This window comes from Sus scrofa, chromosome 1 (genome assembly GCF_000003025.6).
Source record: "Sus scrofa isolate TJ Tabasco breed Duroc chromosome 1, Sscrofa11.1, whole genome shotgun sequence".
Taxonomy (NCBI): Eukaryota; Metazoa; Chordata; class Mammalia; order Artiodactyla; family Suidae; genus Sus; species Sus scrofa.
In genome coordinates, this window is record NC_010443.5 from 18,394,992 (window position 1) to 18,419,063 (window position 24,072).

Below are 24,072 nucleotides of genomic sequence, written 5' to 3' on the forward strand. Positions count from 1 at the left end.
TGACAGCAAATCTGTGTGTAACAGTTTATTGAATCTTTTAATCCCACTGTTGAGATCTACTGCTCAAAAACAGATTCCTTTCAAAATATTACTGCTCATTGACAATGTACCTGGTTACCTAAAACTCTGATGGAGATGTACTCTGAGATGAATGTTGTTTTCATGCCTGCTAACACAAAATCCATTCTGCAGCTCATGGATCAAGGAGCAATTTCAACGTTCACACCTTATTATTTAAGAAATACATCTTGTAAGGCTTTAGCTGCCATAGATGGATCCTCTGATGGATCTGAGTAGTCAGTTGAAAACCTTATGCAGAGGATTTCTCCATTCTAGATGACATTAAGACCATTTGTGATTCATGAGATGAAGTCAAAATATCAACATTAAAAGGAGTTTGGAAGAAACTGATTCCAACCCTCATGGATGACTTCGAGAGGTTCAAGACTTTGGTGGAGGAAGTCACTGCAGATGTAGTGGAAACAGCATGAGAGCTAGAATTTTTTTTGTCTTTGTCTTTTTAGGGCTGCACCCATGGTATATGGAGGTTCCCAGACTAGGGGCTGAACTGGAGCTACAGCTGCCAGCCTATACCACAGCCATAGCAATGCGGGATTGGAGCTGCGTCTGCCACCTACACCACTGCTCACAGCAATGCCGGATCCTTAACCCACTGAGTGAGGCCAGGGATCAGACCCACGTTCTCCTGGATACTAGCTGGTTCGTTAACTATTGAATCACAATGGGAACTCCGAGAACTAGAATTTAAATGGAAGTCTGAAGATGTGACTGAATTGCTACATTCTCACGATAAAACTTTAACAGATGAGGAGTTGCTTCTTATATGGATGAACAAAGAAACTGGTTTCCTGAGATGAAATCTACCCCCGGTGAAGATGCTGGGAAGACTGTTGAAATGACAACAAAGGATTTAGACTATTACATACGTTTGGTTAATAAAGCAGTGGTGGGGTTTGAGAGGGATGACTCCAAGTCTGAAAGAAGTTTGATTGTGGGTAAAATGCTATCAAACAGCACTGCACATGACAGAGAAATGAGTGATGAAAGTAAGAGTTGATCTGTGAGGCAAACTTCACTTTTGTCTTATTTTAAGAAACTGCTACAGCCACCCCAACCTTTGGCAACCACCACCCTGATAAGTCAGCAGCCTTTAACACTGAGGCAAGACTTTCTACTGGTAAAAAGATTATAACTTGCTGAAGGCTCAGATAATGGTTTGTTAGATTTATTAGCAATAAAGTATTTTTAAATTTAGGTCCGTACTTTTTTTTTTTTTAAGACATAATTCTATTGCACACTTAACAGACGATGGTATATTGTGAAGATAACTTCTATATGCACTGGGAAACCAAAAATACATGTGACTTGCTTTGTTAGCATATTTGCTTTAAAGTGGTGGTCTGGGGCTAGACCTGCAATATCTTCAATGCATACCTGTACTGTACTTTACTTATTGGGTGGGGCTATAACTCTTAAAAACTACACTACCACATTTTAAAAGAGTGCTAAAGAAATACTTTCTTTTCATAGATACATATGAATTATATAAAACTAACCAATTTTACAGGATGGCCTAAATTCTTAGAAGAACCTCTAGAAAGGTGTTTTATGCTTCAGACAAAAACTAAAAGATATGGCAAAATGTAAAATGTATGGAAATTAATTTGACTGAATATTAAAATGAAAAGAATTCCTGCAAATTATTTAAAAATTACAAATAAACAGGAGCTCCCACTGTGGTGCAACTGGATTGGTGGTAGCGAGGGAGCACTGGGACGTGGGTTCGATCCCTAGCTTGACATAGCGGGTTAAGGATGCAGTGTGGCCACAGCTGCAGTTAGGTCGCAACTGAGGCTCAGATCTGATCTCTGGCCCAGGAGCTCCACATGCTGCAGGATGGTCTAAGATGGAAAAAAAATTACACATAAACATCAGGAGCTGGGGATAGCTGGGCAGCAGACATGGGACTGCACATATCAGCCTCAGAAGTTCTTAAAGTATCACATCCACGTATGTGAACGTATGACCAGTACCTGCTTTTCCGTTCCTTTGGTAAAAGACAAGCTGTCACAATCTCTAGTAAGTCACTAAGAAAGCTATTAGAGCAACATTCAGAGAACACTGAGTACTGAAATGGGTTTATAAGGAGTGTTTTCTATTTTGATCCAAATATTATTTGTCTTCACTGGGTTAAGAAGCTTTTGAATATAAGCAGCAGTGGGTTTTTATTTATTTATTTATTTATTTTAAACTTTCATCAAACTAATGATTCTGGAAAAAAATAAAACTAGTTTTTACCATTCCCAGATGAAAGATGTAATTAGATGATTTATTCATCTTTGACCAAATATTTTTATATATAAATAAACTTATGCTTGACAAAACACTAAGACAGCAGGTCTTTAAATGACACCAATATATGGAAACAATCTAAGTGTCCACTTGTCTGTGGTGGATGCATAGACAAGGAAAATAAGTTATATGCATACAAAGACATATTATGCAGCCATAAAAATGAATGAAATTTTGCCACTGGTGACAATGTGGATGGAATGTTGAGGGCATTATGCCAAGTGAAGGAAGTCAGGCAGAGACAGACAAATATCATATAATCTCACTTATATGGAAACTAAAAAGATTCATGGTTGTCAGAGGTGGTAGGGGATAAGAGAAGAAATGGGTCCTGGGGGTCAAAAAGCATAAACTTCCAGTTATAAAACAAAAAAGCTACATGGGTGTAATTAATAACATGGTGACCACAGTTCATAATACTGTATTTCATGTTTGAAAGTTGCTATGACAGTAGATCTCAGAAGTTCTTATCATGAGAAAAAAATTTTTTTAACTATGTAAGTCTAACTTACTAGACTTACTAGACTTACTTTGACAATCATTTTGCACTGTATACAAATATCAAATCATTATGTTGTACACCTGAGATTAATATAATGTTACATGTCAATCATAATTAAGTAAATAAAATAAATAGGAGTGACAATATATTCCAGTATTACAAGAAGTCTGGTACTAAATAAAAATAATCAATTTTGAAATTTTAAGCCTCTTATATTTTGTCAACTGCTACTAAACACTATAAAAATGTACTGAGACATAATTCTCATTCTTGAAATAGCCTAGGAGGAAATATTTAGGAAGCTGTATTAAAGAGTGTGACAGAGACATTTTAATTTATATATTAAATTACTGAATGAGCTAAAGACCCCTTCCCATGCTTTCTATCTGACTCAGGGTGAAAGCCACAGTCCAAACCCACATGACTGGTTGATATGTGTGATGCTATGGTACGTGACTACGGTATATGGTGGGTGACTATGCATGTCCCATTACCTCGCTGACTTTACTTCCTTCTCCGTCTACCTCCTTCCCCATCTCTCTCACTCTCTCTACTTGAATCACACTTACTCTAAACTATATCTTGAACTCAACAGACATACTGCTTCAGAGCCACTAGTTCTTTGCTTGAATGTTCTTGCTGCAGACATCCTAAGTAACAGCTCTCTCCTTTAAATCTTTGCTGAAGATACTCTACTTAAAATGTAATGTCCTTGTCACTGATAGTTCAAATCCCCCTCGTTTAATTATTTTTCCCTTTGGCATTATTATATAGCTTACTATATATATCCCTTACTTTTTTATATATAATGATTTTTATTTTTTTCATTATAGCTGGTTTACAGTGTTTGGTCAATTTTCTACTGTACAGCATGGTGACCCAGTTACACATACATGTATAGGTTCTTTTTTCTCACATTATCATGCTTCATCGTAAGTGGCTAGATAGAGTTCCCAGTGCTACACAGCAGGATCTCGTTGCTCATTCATTCCAAAGGCAATAGTCTGCATCTATTAACCCCAAGCTCCCCCATCCATCCCACTCCCTCCCCCTCCCCCTCGGCAACCATGAGTCCATTCTCCAAGTCCATGATTTTCTTTTCTGTGGAAAGGTTCATTTGTGCTGTATATTAGATTCCAGATATCAGTGATATAATATGGTTTTTGTCTTTCTCTTTCTGACTTACTTCACTTAGTATAGAGTCTCTAGTTCCATCCACGTTGCTGCAAATGGCATTATTTTGTTCTTTTTTATGGCCAAGTAGTATTCCATTGTGTAAATATACTGCATCTTCCTAATCCAATCATCGGTTGAAGGACATTTAGGTTGTTTCCATGTCTTATCTATTGTGAATAGTGCTGCTATGAACATGTGGGTGCATGTGTCTTTTTCAAGGAAAGTTTTGTCTGGATATATGTCCAAGAGTGGGATTGCTGGGTCATATGGTAGTTCTATGTATATCATTTACTTTTTAAATTTTCTGTCTGTTCCAGTATAATGTGAGTTCCATGAGGACAGAGATTTCTGTTTTATTACCCATAACAGAACATAGTAGGTGCTCAATAAATATTCACTAAATGAATATATGTGAAAGAATTTCATAGCATATAAGCTGATCCATTTTCTCTGCTGCTGCCTGAGTCCCTTCAAGACTGTTCCTAGCAATACTGTTACCAAGGGTTTGCCCATTTAATCCCTTTGCTATTAAATGCATTAGTTACCCTTTAAATAACAACAAGCACACCTTTTCTTTTAAACACTTAAATAGGAAGCATAATTAACTATTTAAAATGTTCAGCAGGACTTCCTGTTGTGGCTCAGCAGAAATGAATCTGACTAGTATCCATGAGGATGCAGGTTCGACCCCTGGCCTTGCTCAGTGGGTTAAGGATCTGGTGTGGCCATGAGCTGCAGTGTAGGTCGCATATGCAGCTCGAATCCTGCGTTGCTGTGGCTGTGGTGTAGGCCAGCAGCTACAGCTCTGATTCGACCCCTAGCCTGGGAAGCTCCACATGTTGTGGGTGTGGCCCTAAAAAGACAAAACATATGTAAAATAAAATAAAATGCTCAACAAAACAGAATCATACGTTATTCAGTATAAAATATCCACTAACTGAGGCACATTACATCAAAGTTAATGTCAGGCCACAAATTGACCCACTAGGTAGTACCATGGTTTAAAAAGGGGGTTGGCAAACGTTTTCGGTGAAGGTCCAGATTGGTTTTGGGGGTCAGTTTGTTGTAACTACTCAGCTCCCATATTCAAGCACAAAAGCAGCCACAGATAACACATAGAGATGTTCTAATAAAATTGCATTTGCAAGACAGGCAGTGGGCCAGATTTCGCCCACAGATAGTAGTTTGCTGACTCCTGGTTTAATTTTGCAGCCATCCAACTGAACCAGGTATTTAGGTCACTTCCACTAGTCTGGTTCACGACAGTATTACAGAATTTTTTTATCAAATACCCAATTAACTTCAGGAAATATTATGTCAACAGACTGCCATGAGCTATCAATGTGGTTACCAGATTTAAAAAGTAATGCTGATTTTGGAACAACTGGTGAATTCTTGCTGATGTCTACTGATATCTTTATTTTCAATATATACACGAGGCATCAGTCATTATTAGCAAATCATTCTAGAATTTTGACTGAATTGTAAATCATACTTACCGATTTGTAAAATATCTGACCATCAAATGGGGGTACTATTTACAAATTTTCTTCACAAATTCTCTTTATATCTTTTTATTATTGCTTGGTTTGCCTTATTTGCATAATGCGGATGAGACTTTAATTTCTCTTTATTATTTTTCATAATTTCCAGAGAGAAAAATCATCCTTTTTAACAGAAAGTTGAGAAACAAAGTGATTTAATCCCATTCTCTGTTTTTCAACTATCATGAAAACCATCCCTAAAGTGGTATTCCCTAATCCTTCCTCAACTACGTTTTCACATTTTGCTATACTTCTCATTTTTGGAAAACTAGCCTTAATTCAACACATTACTTACTGACCTATGCAATATTTTTTATCAATTCTTGACTGTATTCCTTATTTCTCACATACTCTCTTTCATTTCTTGTTAAGACATATAAAGACAAAAATTTTGAAATATATTTTAGAAGGCACAGATATTCTTAAAACATTAAACATACTTTAAATAACTTCCTTCTAATTTTTATTTAAAATATAATCCTAAATATTGTTCGAGTGGCCATAATAGCAATAAATAAACATCTTAAACTAATAAACTTTCAGCTAGTTCTCCTGTGCTTGAATGTGTGACTCTTCAACACATGATGAAACATAATCAATAACATTATAAGATTTACTAAAGAATAAGGTAAGATGTAATGGAATTTAAGAAATAAAATTTCGGAGTTCCCATCATGGCGCAGGGGTTAATGCATCCGACTAGGAACCAGGAGGTTGCGGGTTCGATCCCTGGTCTTGCCCAGGGGCTTAGGGATCCGGCGTTGCCATGAGCTGTGGTGTAGGTTACAGACACGGCTTGGATCCCGCGTTGCTGTGGCTCTGGCGTAGGCTGGTGGCTACAGCTCCAATTAGACCCCTAGCCTGGGAACCTCCATATGCTGAGGGAAGTGGCCCTAGAAAAAGGCAAAAAGACCAAAAGAAAAAAAAAAAAAAAGAAATAAAATTTTAAATCAGATGGTAAAACTGGTCTCTGTCCTCAGATGAATTTAGGTATTTGATTTCTAGCAATTTTATGTGAACTATAATGAAGTACCAAAGAAAAAAATTAAGTAATTATAGTTGCCACTTCTCTATCAGGACAACGTTTAACTTTATGGCATTAAATATTAACTTCTTTGCTTTTTGAAGAAACTAGATTGAGACACATACACTTCATTAGCTGTTTTCATATATATATATTGAGATGAATTTAGGTAATGAGTATATTATTTTAGATATAGACTGATTTAACAGACCCTTTTAAAGATAAAAGAGAAAAAATAATTTTACAGACAAAAACCAAACAATGTCATGACTTTATTGAGATGGAAAAAATAACTTACTTAAAAAAGAAGAACGGAGTTTTTTCACAGATTCACAATATAAGCTAGAAAAGCCGCACATGCAAGAGGTCACAATCAGCATACCTTAGCGAAGCAATGAAAAGCAGAAGAAAAAAAAAAGGAGACAAAGATGCTAGAATGGTATGGTTGGGACAACAATTTCTGCTGAAGATAACACATGACAAAATGACTACACAAACAAAAACAGAAAAAAAACCTTCAACTATTGCCAAAATGATAGTAATGTCTATGTCCTATCACCTTTTTTTGTTCTTTCCTCATGAACTGTGAGAAATAGTATCAGCTAATAATGTCCTGAGAGCTACTGAGAACTAAATCTTGGACGGATGTGGTTTTTTTTTTTTTTTTTTTTTTGTCTTTTTAGGGCCATACCTGCTGCATATGGAAGTTCCCAGTCTAGGAGTTGAATTAGGGCTGTAGCTGCTGGCCTACACCACAGCTACAGCAACACGGGATCTGAGTCATGTCTGTAACCTACACCACACTTCAAGGCAACACCTGATTCTTAACCCACTGACCGAGGCCATGGATCAAACTCGCATCCTCAGGGATACTAGTCAGGTTCCTTATCACTGAGCCATAATGGAAACGCCTCTGGACAGAATTTTAATTCAGAGATATTGAGTTAGGAAGTATAGACCTGAGCTTCCCAATGACATCCTGCAAATGAGTTAAATCTGCCTAAGATAGAGTTCCCCATAATCCCTGCTCCAGCTCCCCAAGTCCTGGGGATCCTGGAGCCCACAGGCCAGTTACTGTGGAGACTTCATTAATATATCCCTTCTAGGCCAGAGATCCAATGCCACTTTCTGTGTGTGCTGTGAGGTTTGAAGAAAAAAAAAAAAAAGGTGAGGAGTACTGGTATAAACAGCCACTATACATGTGTTCCATGAGGCATTAGTATTAAGACATTTAAAATAAGACTAATTCCCTAGCAAACACAAAAGAATGTTATAGAGAGAATTCTGCATGGATCTGGGTTTGCACTGACTCAAACTGTCTGAGAACACTATATTTTCATAGAGTTCAAATTCACTTTTGCAACTACATTTTTTTTTTCACATGAGAAATGATTCCTTTGAATTAAATAGTCAAATCAGTAAATTGTTTTTCTCACAATACTAAACAATTAGAGGGACAGAATTGTGAAATTAAATTTTGTTCTGTAATAATGAGACAAATTTTTCTGTCACTATAATTTAGCTGAAGAGTGTAAAACCAGTTCTTTCCCAGTGTTAAACAAAAACCCAGAATATTAAAAACAAAAGCAAGTGCTAGTAACAAAACAAAACAAAAAAGAAGGCTGATACCTTTTACTAGTTTTTCATAGTTTATACAAACAAGATGGAATCAGGCAAGCTATTTACCTAACAGATGTACTTATATTCACAGAAGTCACTCAGCATTTATGGAAATCCTAAAGCTCAGGATTTTTTTTTCTTTTTACCTCCTGAAGGTTGTCGAGATTTACGAGGAGATCGGGGTTCTCTCCGATAAGGATCATTGGAGCCATATAGTTCAATAGTGCCCAGGTTGAGGAGGACTGCTTTCTGGAGATAGTCAACCATCGCAATGCCATTACAATTGCCAAAAACTACCCTGGAAATTAGGAAAGAGCAAATAGTTTAGCAAAAATAAATGATTGCAAGAAATGTTTATAGTCTATAGGGCTAAAAAAAAGCATGATAGGTCTTTGAGAAAATTCTTCTTTGAGACAAAACACTATTTCAGACATGGAAACAGGGAACATATGCCTTTTCAAGGAACTGTGCAGACCTTCTGTAGACATTGATGATTACAAATCAATATATAAAAAAATTTGGCACAGGAGGTGAAATTCAACCAGAGATGTAACTACTCACACAAGGTGGCATGACATCTATTTTTCTGACTTAGGGGTATTTTGAACCTCTCAGGGGAAGACATTCCTTTCTACCTGGGAAGTAGGGGATTGAATACTTGGGAAATTTTTGGTAATCCCTACAGTCAAGAATAAAAAGTAGGAGTTCCCGTCATGGTGCAGTGGAAATGAATCCGACTAGTATCCATGAGGATGTGGGTTGGATCCCTGGACTCGCTGAGTGGGTTGGGAATCTGGTGTTGCTGTGAGCTGTGGTGTAGGTTGAAGATGTGGCTCAGATCTCACATTGCTGTGGCTGTGGTGTAAGCTGGCAGCTGTAGCTCCAATTTGACCCCTGGCCTGGGAACCTCCATATGCTGCAGGTGTGGCCCTAAAAAGCCAAAAAAAAAAAGAATAAAATGTAGAAAGCATAAATCCTGGAGGCCTCCCTCTGGAGTATTCCAAATACCTTCTCAATTATGACTCAGGAACTACAAACCAACTATGAATAAAGGAATTCTACTCTTTTAAGATACCTTAAACCAATAAATACACAGAGGGGCTATATAAGTAAGTAAAACAGGCCAACCAGTGTCAGTGGTTAACCGGAGAGTGTACGACCCATGTAAAGAGGGGAAGCTTCAACTCAGTTCTCGCTGACTATGTCTATGCCAGATAATCAACATTTTCAGTTGAAGCTCGAAACATAGATTTTCACATTAAATATCTTGGCAACTAGTTCAACTTTTAAAAATACACAAAAAGGGCTAAACAAAATACAGCTGTGAGTCTAATGAAGTCTGTAATCAATTGATCTGCAACTTCCTTTGAAGTTTCTATTGGTCCTTTTTCTTATTCCCTGTTTGTTCCTCTTATGGCTGTGGACAATAAAATATCTGAAAAGGGAAGGTTTATATTCTTGCATTGTGGGGCAGCCAGTAAAAGATATTAGAGAAGATTATCTCAGACTAGAGTCAGTCTTAGTTGGGTGCACAACCATGAGAGATAAAGTAGCTGGTACGAGGTATAAGGAGGAAGAAGAACGATGAAATGAGTCCCTGGGGCTTGAACAGAGGAGGAGACAGTGACCTACCATGATAAAGAGCCCTGGGACTGAACAGTTAGCATGCGGTTTCTTCTACACCACAATGCTGATTTTTAAAACAAACAAAAGTAAATACTTTATAAATCTATCACATTATAAAAAAAATCATGTACAATCAACATGATATATTCGAAGCCATGAACTGATAAATAAATACACTTGTAACACAGATGTACACTTTACAGGGTTGATGTTGTTAGATTTTCATTATACCAAATATTAACAAGGGAATTATTTCTCAGAGTACATCCAGGAGAGGCTATGTTTAATGGTCCATGAGATATTTAACTTTATATTGGAAAACGGTATAAGCATACTTAGGCAAATTACTCAGAATTATGTTCCAAATATACACTGAATTTGGTCTGAAATTAAAGTTACACAACATCTTCAGTGATGCTACAATAAAGATCCTTTCTGCTTTTAAAAATAAAAAATGCATGGTATATGATGAAGAAACAGAGAAACACAGAAAGTATACTTACAATCCATAGGAAGAATTAATTGCCAGGCTGGTTATTTGTTGGGGTGGTTCTCCGCCCACCCACACCAACTGAATAACTAATTCTGTCTGATAACCTGGAGACTGCTTAAGTGGCGAATTTTTAACTCTGTAAGGAAGGAAAGCATGTTACCTTTTAACTCATTTTTAATTTATCTTATTAGCCTATGTAATTATAAAGACATGCAACAATAACTATACAAAATAACTTTATATATGAAATTGTATGATATAAAAAATGTAAACATTAGAATCCTGTCCTCTAGAATCATTTAATCTAGTTGGAGATGAAACACGTAGATAAAATTAAATCATATATGAGTTGCACATTAAAATTGGGGAGGGAGGGGATCAAGGGAAGGTGAAGATGGGGAGAAAAATGAGTGGAGGAGAAGCAGCAGCCTAGGTATGAAAAGGAAAAAAATTCAAGTTAGAGAAAGAATCCAAGTCAGAAAAGCAGACTTTATAAAAAAGTATGGTCAAATTAAATGAAAACTGGCTAAAAATGTATAGAGTTAAGGACAGAGTTAAAAAAATGTGAGCAATTAATTATCGTGTGTATAATAGTTTTTACTATTAAAAATCTATTTTGACTTTGAGTTGGTAGTATTTTTGACTTCACAAACTATTTGCCCAATTACTACTGAACAGTGCTAAAAATTGCTTTTATAAAAAACAAGCAAACAAGATAAGTAAGCAGGAAACTCATAGTCAAAGATTAACAAGTGGGGGAGTTCCCATTGTGGCTCAGTGGTTAGCAAATCCTACCAGGAACCATGAGGTTGCAGGTTCGATCTCTGGCCTCGCTCAGGGGGTTAAGGATCCGGTGTTGCCATGAGCTGTGGTGTAGGTTGCAGACACAGCTCGGATCCTGCGTTGCTGTGGCTCTGGCGTAGGCCGGCGGCTATAGCTCCGATTCAACCCCTAGCCAGGGAACCTCCATATGCTGCAGAAGCGGCCCTAGAAAAGGCCAAAAGAAAAAAGAAAAAAAAAAAAAAAAAAGATTAACAAGTGTGTCAGTTTGGTCACAGTGGAAGGTGTGTGTGGTAACACTAAGAAATAATGTAGCAAGACAAGCCAGGACCAGACTTTAGAGTATCTTCAAGTCTGCAAAGGTTTGGTGTTGGTAGAAGGAACTTGGGGCTTTTGGAAAGCTAGGGTTTGAGTTGGCTCTGCCACTTACGAGTTGTCTTCTTGTCTAAAAAGTGGGAACATTACTACCTAATCACAGTATGAGGACATTGTGAGTGCCTATGAAAGAGCTTTGTCAATGGTCAAGCCATTCGAAAGAAATAGATTTTTATTATTAAACAATTAAAAGCCAGTGAAGATTTATAATAAATATTTTTTAAAGATTAATGGAGGTATACAAGATGAAGTAGAATAGGGAGACCCATTAGGAAGTTCCTGTGATTCTTATGATGTGAAATCTTAAGAAAAAGGTAGATCTGAAACACAGAAAGTAAGTCTCAAAAAGGCTGGTAAGTTCCATTAAAGTAGATACCTTGCAGTTACTTTTAATACTTAGCAGAGTAGGTACTCAATATTTATTGAAAGAATGAATGAATGAGCTAGAGGCTGATTAGAGGTGGAGGAAGGGAGAAAAAGAACACAGTGATTCTAAGTTCCAAAAAAGAAAGAAAAAAGAGAAATCAGGATGAAAAGCCAGTTTTAGAGGAATATGTGGTAACTTGGAGGTGATGACAGGGTCTTTAAGTGAACCACTCAGCAGACAGTTATACTCACTTATATTGGGTAAGCTTGTACAAAGCTTATATTAGTTATACTGGGGTAAGCATGTTAGAGAAAATGAAGGAGGGGTTTATAAACGTGAGACTTTCTAAGGAATAAAAGTTCAGTTAGATACAACCCCCTGTAATACTTGTAAACCTCGAGTGAATTTGGAAGATAACATTTAAAAAATGTGATCAATTTATTTGTGTGTGACTACTTTTACTATTTGAAAATTCTACTTTTAGGAGTTGCTGTTGTGGCTCAGCAGGTTAAGAACCTGACTAGTATCCATGAGGATGTGGGTTTGATTCCAGGCCTCACTCACTGGGTTAAGGATTTGGCTTTGCCGCAAGCCGTGGTGTAGGTCGCAGATGTGGCTCAGATCTGGTGTTGCTGTGGCTGTGGTGTAGGCCACAGTTGTAGCTCCAATTCAGCCCCTAGCCTGGGAACTTCTGTATGTTGTAGGTGCGGCCCTAGCAAGAAAAAAAAAATCTACTTTTACTTTACATTTTTGATTGCACAGACTCTTTCTCTAGTAATTGTTCTTGTAAAACATATACAAAGCCTAGTTACTTCAATAATTCTTGAGGTTTCTGCTGTGCAGTGAGTGTATAAAAGAAAGGATAGCAGCAAGTCTACTTAGTGTTCAATCTCCTGACACTAAACTCAGAGGTAAGAACCCTTTGAATCATTTAGCTGGTCCTTCTAGTAAACAACATCCTAACACCAGATCTTTTCCCTGTCATGTTTGCTAGACTCACCCTAGGTAATAAAAGGGTTCAGATGTTACCCAAATTTCAGGATAAACATGAATCACAAAGGGTACCCCTAAAATGTACTGAGTTGCGGTCACATTTGCCCATGGATAGTCTATATATAAGGCAATACACTCAGAACTATACACTGGCTGAAGCAGAAGTTCTGATTTTCCTCAGGGAAACACCCACTCATCAACTACAGCTGTCCATCTCAAGAGACAAAAATAAAGACCGAACAGCATTCCATCTCCAGCAGAGACAGCTTCTGTTGACATAAGCACAGAAGGCAGAGTCTGAGTGTGCTATTTTCTCCCTGTATCAATTAGATAAGGTTCAAGGAAGTGCTGACCCTCCCTTTGGCATATTTAATGTCCACGTTACATTAGATTCTCAAAAGCAGGAACAGGCATTCAGGGATCATTTAAAAAATAAATATATGGGCACATTTAAGATGTAAGCAATGAAGACATACACAAGTCATGAAATACTTATTTTACTTAGTATGAAGAAACAAAAAAGTTCTTAAGCAAAAATAAGTCACCCTGCTGCAAACTCCCCAAGTGGTAAAATATTAGAAACAGGATCAAGAAATGATGAAATAAGATTTTAAAATACAAAATGAGAGTATGGGTGGGTGTTTATGTTTAATGTCTACAATGGTTACATGCAAGTTATCTTTTTAATGTTTTTAATATGTGTAAATTAATTGGTTTACTTTTTAAGAAAGAGGGTTGAACTTTTATAAAAAGTTCCATAATTTGTACACATATATTTTAAGTGACAAAATAATGTTTGGAGGTTTTGTAGTTTCAAAACTATTTGTCTGTTTGGACAAATACCCAGCAAAAGACAATTAAAACACTTAAATAAAAGCAAAACAATTATGTACAATAACATTTTGTATAAAAAACAAACTTAGTATTCGTTATTTCAACATAAATTTGGTTATATTTCTGACTTCTAAAAATTGCCTTTTGAGACTATGGACCAGAACAATGTGAAGTTAATAAATAACTGCATTTACCTAAAGACTATTAAAATAGAAAAAGAAGAGAATAACTCAAATTGCCCATGATTAAAAGAAGTCACTAGTGACTATGTGGATTTTAGATAAAAATCTCAAACTTTTTACCAAAAAAAGTTACCCAAAATGAACCTCAAAGACAAAATGCACTTTATATGCTTAACAGAAAGCAGGAAAAATATTAAAACCAGAAGAAATGGCATTGATAAAAATTTTACAAATTTCAGTTTAAAGTGAAGTAGTGTAGAGTAAGTAATAGAAGGGAAAGATGTAGAATTCTGTTATTTCCAAGTCTCATTCTATGTAAACGTATACCAGACTGTAGCAAAAAGGAGGTGAGTGTATACGCACATGAGAGACGAGAGAGAGATTGGGAGAGAAGAAACTTGAGACCCTTCTGAGAAACATAGTTGCTTAACCTCCATGCCTATATTTTTCAGGTCAATTAGTCAGTCATCCTTGGCACTACTAACATTCTGAGCTGGTACGTCTTCAATGCCAGGCACTGTCCCACACACTGTAGGGTGTTTCCCATTATCTCTAGCCTCTACAGAGTAGATGCCAGTAGCACCCCTTTCTTCTCTTGTGATGAATAATGTCACAAAAAATGCATTCTGAGGAGCAAAATTACTTCCATTTGATAACCAATGGCATAGAACACACAATCTCAAATTTACGTAAACATAGAAGATTTTTAAAAGTTATACTTTTTAAAACTAATTGACATATAACATTGTATTGGTTTAAGATGTACAAAATAATGATTTGACATACATATATGACATATAAAAACCATTACCACAATGAGTTTATAGGTAACACCCACTGTACAAATATGTTTGTGTGTGTGTATGTGTGTGTGTGTGTGTGTGTATAAAACTATTATAACATAATTTTTTTGCTATTTTAGGGCCGCACTTGTGGCATACGGAGGTTCCCAGGCTAGGGGTTGAATTGGAGTTATAACTGCCAGCCTATGCCACAGTCACAGCAACGTTGGATCTGAGCCACATCTGCAACCTACACCACAGTTCATGGCAACACCAGATCCTTAACCCACTGAGAGAGGCCAGGGATCAAACCGGCATCCTCATGGATCCTAGTCAGGTTAACCGCTGAGCCACAAAGGGAACTCCCAATTTTTTTTTTCTTGTGATAAAAAACTGTAACATAGTTATAATCTCCCTCCATAAAAACTACACATTTTTAAAGATTTTCATCATGAGTGACTGCAATATAAAAAAATCTGCCTTATCTCTGGGATGAATGCATTTTTGATTACAGAGACATTCTCACAGCAATTGCTGAACAGTACAAAGCTCTAGTTCTTTTAATAAACGCAACTGTCTCTCTTACTATCCTCCCTACCTTGAATCTACTACAGTCTGGCTTTTGCCCTGACTCTTGTACTGAGTCTCTGACATTTTCCACAACTACTTTTCTGTCATTACCCTAACTGACCTGCTATAAATGTAATACTTATATAATAACAGTATTCATGAAATTCTCCAATGATTTTTAACATTCCACTTCTCCACTTTATTTTATTTCTGTGCCATACTGAAGGCTCATATGCTTTAAAAAATTTAACCACTCAATAATACGAATTGGATAGAAAAAGAGGAAAAGCTTTGTCCAATTTCTCCTGTATAAAAGCAAAATGTATTCAAATCTGGAATTCAACAATAAAGGCATTTAAGAAACAATACTAGAAAAGATTCAGAAAAAGACTAGAAAACAATTACCAAAAAACTGAATCTCTAAAGACTAAAAAACAAGAATTTTCCGAGTGGCAGAAAGCCGTCTAAACATACCTTTGATCCACGTACAAATCCAGACTGAAAAACAATGATGGGTTTAGGAGGCTAAGCTTTATATAGAGCAAAGATCTATGCTGGACTATCAGTTCTTTAAAGATCAAATCTTAGTACTGAAAGGATAAAATCATGGAACGCAATCATATTCGTGTTGGTGCCACAGGAAAAGGAGTTGGATTAACCACAGTAAAACACAGAAGGAGATGTGGTTATGTCCTGTTACTTACTCTGTGTTACTTAACTTTACCAGTGCTTATAAGTGATCTAAGTTAAAAGATAATTTCCAAACATAAAACTTACTTTAAACAGGGGACATTATCACGAAGGCCATCAGATGAACTGCTACTGGTAGAAGGATGAGACTGAGGAGGAATGGGCTGAGGATTGGCACTCCCCACTGGGGTTGGCAAAGGTGGTGCCTGTTCACACTCTGGGGATTCCACATCATTTATCTCGTATAACAACCGTACTTCAAGCATCTGTTGTAAAAGCAAGACAGTTGACCAACTCCTAATAACTACTCTTCATTTTATTACAGTTTATACATTCTATATATACACGTACACTACAGTGGAAAGAACTTCTTTTTTTGGTCTTTTGTCCTTTTAGGGCCGCACCCATGGCTTATGGAAGTTCCCAGGTTAGGGCGTCTAATCAGAGCTGTAGCCGCTGGCCTACACCACAGCCACAGCAACGCCGGATCTGAGTCTCATCTGTGACCTACACCACCGCTCATGGCAACACCAGATCCTTAACCCACTGAGTGAGGCCAGGGATCAAAACCTGCAATCTCATGGTTCCTAGTTGGATTCGTTTCCACTGCGCCACGACGGGAACTCCCAACAGTGGAAAGAACATTTTCAAAGGAAACATCTAGTGAGATTTCTAAAAATAATGTTTCTGACTCATTTTTTTTTTTTTTCCTAGCTGTGCCTGTGGCATTTGAAAGTTCCTGCACCAGGCACTGAACCTGCATCACAGCAGCAACCCAACCCACTGCAGTGACAATGTAGGATCTGATCCTTAACCTGCTGAGCCACAAGAGAACTCCTCTGGCCTAATTTTTAAAAAATGATTGTGCATACTATGAGAGTACACACACGTCCATTGATTTTATAATCTATGGCACTCCCATTAATACTAGTGTAAGCTCATACTAATATTTGCTTCCCTAAATGAGATACACAATATAGTTAAAGATTTAAATGTTCAGTAAGAAGACATACATAAAAATATACCTTTTTTCCACAAAAGATAGGTGGCAATGAAAATACTGAGGTGTTTGAAAACTGATCACAAACAGTCTCCTAAATAATTTGAAAATTTTAAAATGTCAGACATCTGACATTGAAAATCATTAAGAAACCATTACCGGAATGACTTCTGTAATCACTTCTTGTTTGCTGAATCTATAAATGATGACATGAGCTGAAACTCCAGCTATGCACAGCATTCTACTTTCTGGACACCAGGAGATGATCTGAATGGCATATGGATCTTCATCTACAATGTCTGTGTTTGGCTTGTCATCTTTATTTCTTGACTTTTCAAATACTTTAGACGTCTTTAGTTTATATAATACTTGTAGAGTTACTAAAAAAAAAAAGATAAAATATGTTATCTTAATATAAAAAGAAAAAATATAAGATAGTATTTAATCAGTCATACCACATAAGGAAAAAGACCTATATTTTTTGAATCATATTTTTACTCTTAGGTCTATATTTCTCTATTATTCTTTTACATAATGCATTCACTGTACTCAAAAAGGGTATATTTGTTGTGTTTGTTAAACCAAAAAATCACCATCATGATGAATTTAGATTATATGAAAAAAGAGCAACAAAGATTTTGTAAAAACTCATAAATATAATAAAAATAATAAAGAATATATTTTGCTGTATAGATCTACTTTCTACATATTTTCTCTCTGAATGTTACCAATATCATCTAACACTTCTACATGATGAAGCGTAACATACCTTAAGTTAACTGGATTCTAATTGCAAACATTATTCATTCAAAGCATTCTTTCCTTTTTTGCTAATGTAAACACCATATATGTTTCACAAAGACAAAGCAAATTTTTACGAAATAAGTTTAGAATCAGACATTAACATTACTCAACAAATTTCTCGTAAAATTTGAAACATATTCCCACTTCTTCTACCTCTGGATTAGGAAGAAAAGGTTTGAAGAAATACTGAAGAAAGGATCTGAGTATTTCTGCTGAGAATTATTCTTGATTTATTAATTAAATAACATTAAAATATATTTAATATATTAAAAATTCTGAACTCATATATGTGATAAATCAGGTATTAATTTATGATCTCTCAATTTCAATTTAAATGCTGGTTATGCAATTATTATAAACAGGTAATATAAAAGCAATGATTTATAGCATATAACAAATAATATTCAAAATACTTACTTGCAGAAGCATCCCAGAACTTAATTGACCCATCAGCATGCCTATGAAAAGCAAATGAATTAAGGATGTGCAAAAAAAAAAATGCATTTTTTTTTTTTTTGTCTTTTTGCCTTTTCTAGGGCCGCTCCAGTGGCATATGCAGGTTCCCAGGCTAGGGGTCTAATCGGAGCTGTAGCTGCCAGTCTACACCAGAGCCACAGCAACACGAGATCTGAGCCGAGTCCAGCCCAGGATCTGAGAATCGTCTGTGACCTACACCACAGCTCATGGCAACAAGCAAGGCCAGGGATCAAACCCACAACCTCATGGTTCCTAATCAGATTTGTTAACCACTGTGCCATGACAGGAACTCCCATAATTTCTTTTTTAAGTTAAATACATTTTTATTTAAAAAGTCAACAAAATGAGGAAAAAGATAAAATTTAAGATAAATTTGGAGGTTTTATACAATAACTTACTCCTTATTATATTACTCCATTACCTGCCCTATTAATGTTTATGTAGTATTAATCATATTTAGTTATTATTAACTTATTAGGTAAAAGCAGACTTTTACTTACCCTGTAATAATTATTTCTGAGTAGCTTTGAGCACCCAAGCCCCAATTACCTCCATTAATGGGCCATTCCTATAAGAAAAGATTTTGTATAAAGCAATTTCCAAGTATACCATATATCTTCATATATGCATATATCTATGACAACAGCATATAACATATTTCATTTCCTAAAAGGATTTTTTTTTTTGCCTTTTTAGGTCTGCACCCACAGCATATGGAAGTACCCAGGCTAAGGGGTGAATTGGAACTGCAGCTGCTGGCCTATGCAATAGTCACCACAATGCCAGATCCAAGCCTCGTCTGCAACCTACACCACAGCTCACAGCAACGCAAGATCCTTAATCCATTGAGCAAGGTTAAGGATCGAACCCACATCCTCATGGATACTAGCTGGGTTCATTACCGCTGACCCAAGATGGGAAACCCACCCAAAGGATTTTAAAAAAATTTTCGCTAGAAAAGGTCTCATTATTAAATACTCCCAGGTGATAAATATAAAACACTGAAATTATGTATTCACGTTCAATACCTTTTTGCTGTAACCTTGACGTTTCTGTCTAACTCCAACAGAATAAAGTGCAGGAATAAGATCCACAGGACAATCAGCAAAATATTCGCAACACGTAACAGGAGATTCATGTATACTCAAAGGGTAAGGATTTTCAAATATAGGATATCTTTAACAACAGAAAATAAAAAAGTATTTATTAATTTAATGACATTATCTGTAAGACAACAATGAAAAATATAAAAATATTTAAACTTATTTAATAATAAGTTATTCTAGGGCCGTCATTTAGAAATGTTTTCAAATTCCTTTGTTCCACAATGGTCTTATTATTTTCAAAAAGAAAAAAAAAACTGGTTATTACAGAAAGATACACTAAGCAGATGTGAATTTAGGAAGGTCTTCGAGTAAGGTAAACATACTGTTCACTTACAGGTGAGGGATTCCCAATCTCAGCGTATTCACAGAGTGAATCAAATCATTCTTTCTGTGGGGCATGCCCTGTGCATTGCAGATGCTTAGCAGCATCCCTGTTCTCTATCCCTAGGTGCCAAGAGTACCCCTCCACTCAACAGAATATGTATAAACAGATGTTGACAAATATCTCTTGGGGGTAACACTGCCCCCAATGGAAAAACAGACATACTGAATGGGTAAACTCATTTAAAACCATTTTTAATGTTTACCTCCCAGGAAATACAATTAAGTGATACAATGTTCTGCCACTCAAAAGATTTTTAAGTAAACATACCATCATCTAAGTCAGAACAAGAAGAATATGAGAAATACCACAAAAAGTTGCAAAGGAGCCATGGTGAGAACGTACAGATCAGATATAATATATCTGCTTAAGAGAGAACAGGAAAAGCTCGAAGAGGAAGAGGCTGCCTTTGAAAGTTACGTGGATTTTTGATGGCAATGAAGTAAGTGGGTGTTTTGGCCTCCGGGAACGCTATAAGACATGGAAGTGCGATGTTTGTTTAACACATAGTTCAGTTTTTCCAGGGAACAGGAACCAGCCTGGAAATGTACCCTGAATTCCTCCTCCATAGAGTAGCAGGTTGAGTGGCTTTTACATAAAAAAAACCATAGAGAACCAGGGCGGTTTAAAGAATAAGAGATTGGTGCTGCATGTAAAATTACCTGAAAATGGTATTCATGACACACAGGCACAGAGGGTTAATATGAGTGGGGAGTCTACCACAGCTTAACTGGAGGGAAACTGTGATGGGAATCAACTCTGGACCTGCCGATTCCATGCGCCTCCAGGGAATCCGAGTATTAGGCGGAATCATATGAAATTTCAGAAATTCAACAAATTTTGACTTAAAAATGGAATTTCTATAAGAGCAACATAATAGAGAAATTTAGGAGGTGATGAGAAATGTGTAATTGCAGTTCTGAAAGGAGTTTGAGGTTATGGATATAAATGTAGCATTTTCAAAGAAACAGAAACAGCCAATCCTATGCTATAAAGAATCTTTTTTCACCACACACTAATCACTCACCAAATTTTTTTCTTACCCATTTTGTGCAAGGTCTATAAGTACTAAATCCTTTTCTAGGAGAACAACCACAGCATATGGTTCTTGAAAATCTGGAATAAGAAAACAATGCATGAACAATATTTTAAATATGCAAGAGGAGAGAAATTAGCTAATAGACATTTCTTGCTTGGTTTTTATTTTATTTTGCTCCATTCTCTTACACATTTAACACTCTGATCGTGTACTTCATATAAAGGAAGGCCAATATGTTTTAAAGAGATAAATCTATACAATAACCCATAGAAAATTATTTCAGTTTTGTAAAGACAAGTTAGATAAGAAACTCAAAGTAACTTCTATGGTATTGGAATTCCACGGCATGACATGAACAACCAACCCCAAATTTAATTCTATACACTTATTATTGGATCTCATATAAATCCACTAGAGTATACTATAATATTATAATCTCTTTCTTAGGTATTTTCTATGTGCATGTTAACTATAAAATGTGTCACATATTTATATTTCTATTAGTTTCACATAAAGTAAAGATCCAGTTAAATTCCGCTTGAAATAATAATAATAATCTAGTTGTGATGGTTAATTTCATACGTTAACCTGTCTTTGCTATGGTGCCCAATGATTTGGTCAAACACCAGTCTAGATGATGTTGTGAAGGTGTAGCTGTGATTAATATTTAAATCAGTGGATTCTGAGCAAAGTAGATTGTCCCAGATAATATGGGTGGGTCCTATCCAATCAGCTGATGGCCTGAAGAGCAAAGACAGAGGTTTTCTGAAAAGAAAAAAAAAAAAAAAAAACAACAAAAAACAGCAACAAAAAACAATTCTACCTCAAGATGGCAACTCAGAAACCTGCCTGAGTTTCCCGACTTCAAAATCAGACACAAGGCTGTGCGTCAAATTTGAAAAATTTTAAGTCTGTGGTAAGTTTCCACAATTTCTTAAAATAACTTCATATTCTTTTCTCTCTCACTCTCTCTTACTCCTTCTCTAAAATCTATTAGTTCTGTTTTTATGGAGAACTGTAACAAATCCACTATCAGAGGATTTTTAAATGTTTCTTTAGGTAGACAGTTTTGTTTATCTATGAAAGGCACTTACTACTAATATGTAACATTAAAAAGATAAAGTTTATCAGGAGTTCCCATCATGGCTCAGTGGTTAACAAATCTGACTAGGAACCGTGAGGTTAAGGGTTCGATTCCAGGTCTTGCTCAGTGGGTTAAGGATCCAGTGTTGCCGTGAGCTGTGGCGTAGGTTGAAGATGCAGTGAAGATCCTGCGTTGCTGTGGCTCTGGCATAGGCTGGTGGCTACAGCTCCAATTGGACCCCTAGCCTGGGAACCTCCATATGCTGCAGTGGCAGCCCTAGAAAAGACAAAAAAAAAAAAAAAAAAAAAAAAAAAGTTTATCAAAAAAATTTACTTCTCAAATAAAATTTGCAAAGTTATGAAGGCAGCATCTCTTCCCCAGAAGAAGTAGCACAACAGGATAAGTTCACTACTTAGATAACATATAGGCCTTTGTTTTGAATATCTAGAATGTAAAGACACAAAGCTTACCATTTGGGTATGGTGTTTCACACAGCGTCAGAAAGTCAACAATTGAATAGTCCATTTCTAGCACTGCAGTACTTTTCCCATGCATAACTGTTAAGCAAGGTCTTCTTCCTACAGTATCATATGACAAACCTCCTGATAAAATAATAAAAGGTTCCCTGAAAATAAAATACACAGTTAGGATTACAAGTAGCATAATGGAGACAATTTTCTTGCTGTATCATAAACTTCTTAATTAGTGAAATAATAAAAATATTAAATGTTAACATTTTTATGCATCATTTACTTGCATACTCACATGTTGAAATTTTAATTGCATTAGGCAAGACCCAGGTGAATTTCTGAAAATTAACCTACAATAAGAATGAACACTGACCACATCTGACTCTCATACTTTCCTTCCATTTGGTCCTTAATTTTTTTTCTTCTATCCTCTTTATATAACTGTCAAAAAATTCTCTCTGGATTTCTGATTAGTCTCTTAAATGTACTGCCCTTATTTTCAATACTACTAACCAGACTTTCTCAACAGAAGTTGTAAGAGAGAATGCTAACGCCCTAAGGCATCCATTGCATGTAATGAATTAAATTCTCACTGATGCATCGAGAATGCACTAGCTACAAATCACCCTTGAGAAAACTGAGAAAATGGTTATTCAAATATTTTTCTGTAGGGCTTAACTCTCCTGGAACCTTGGCTAGTACGCTCTCAAAACTACAACTCCCACGAACATCTATCAGCTGCCATAATGTCACTTTTAATTAGCCCTATATAACTGTCTCCTTATTAGGCATTATTAAATTTAATGATTTATCTACATCTGGTTTTTAAGGCCACATATTTAAATACGTAAAAAAGAAAAAAACCTGAATATCCTTTCATATGTTTTGGTCTGTATTTCTTTATTTTTGACTTGCCTTTTATGTTTTTTGGCCATGTTTTTATAGCCTCAGTAATCCTTTCCTAACTGGTTTGTTAGAGTTCTTTGCATTCTAAAGAAACCAGTTTTTTTTTTTTTTTTTTTTTTTTTTTTTTGCCTTTTTGCGTTTTCTAGGGCCGCGCGCGCGGCATATGGAGGTTCCCAGGCTAGGGGTCTAATCGGAGAAGTAGCCACCAGCCTACACCAGAGCCACAGCAACGCGGATCCGAGCCAAGTCTGCAACCTACACCATGGCTCACGGCAATGCTGGATCCTTAACCCAGTGAGCAAGGCCAGGGATCGAACCTGCAACCTCATGGTTCCTAGTTAGATTCGTTAACCACTGAACCACTACGGGAACTCCAAAAGAAATTAGTTCTTAATCTGTCACATGTATCTTCTCATTGGTTGGTGGGGAAGTCATTTACAGCGCATTACAGTGCAAATGGCTTAAAATGTTCTATATGATTTTTCTTAACTCTCTTCATTTATAATTTCTCAGGGAGTTCCATAATGTTTACTCTAGGTCCAGCATATCTACCTTGGTCCTCTCATAGTTGGTACAAGCAGGACATATAATATGTAAAGGTAAAAGGTGCTAGTTCTGGAATTAAACTTTGTGTTTAAATCTCAGCTATGACTTTACTTTTTCTGTGTGATCTTGGAAAAGGTGCATTATTAATCTCCCTATGCCTAGCTTCTGAATCTATAACACAGAGTGATAAATATCTCTCTTAGACAATTACTGAATTAATAATATATACAAGGCACTGGAGTCAGTGTCTGGCATACAGTATACCCTTAGGAAGAATTACCTATTCTTACCATTATCATTATCATCAAATCATCATCACCCATTGAA

The 24,072-nt window shown here is 36.2% G+C and overlaps 1 protein-coding gene across 3 annotated transcripts in view; it reads right to left on the reverse strand.

Moving 5' to 3' along the window:
• The window catches only part of STXBP5 (syntaxin binding protein 5), a 168,925-nt gene that overhangs the window by 51,166 nt on the left and 93,687 nt on the right, over window positions 1-24,072 (reverse strand). For all 3 annotated transcript variants that reach the window (XM_003480238.4, XM_003480237.4, XM_021072127.1), the window contains exons 10-18: window positions 22,294-22,448; window positions 20,744-20,816; window positions 19,241-19,388; window positions 18,713-18,780; window positions 18,153-18,193; window positions 17,091-17,311; window positions 16,019-16,197; window positions 10,369-10,494; window positions 8,386-8,537 (exon numbers count right to left, since the gene is read on the reverse strand). In XM_003480238.4, the coding sequence (XP_003480286.1) occupies window positions 8,386-8,537; window positions 10,369-10,494; window positions 16,019-16,197; window positions 17,091-17,311; window positions 18,153-18,193; window positions 18,713-18,780; window positions 19,241-19,388; window positions 20,744-20,816; window positions 22,294-22,448 (1,163 nt within the window). The remainder of the gene's footprint in view (window positions 1-8,385; window positions 8,538-10,368; window positions 10,495-16,018; window positions 16,198-17,090; window positions 17,312-18,152; window positions 18,194-18,712; window positions 18,781-19,240; window positions 19,389-20,743; window positions 20,817-22,293; window positions 22,449-24,072) is intronic.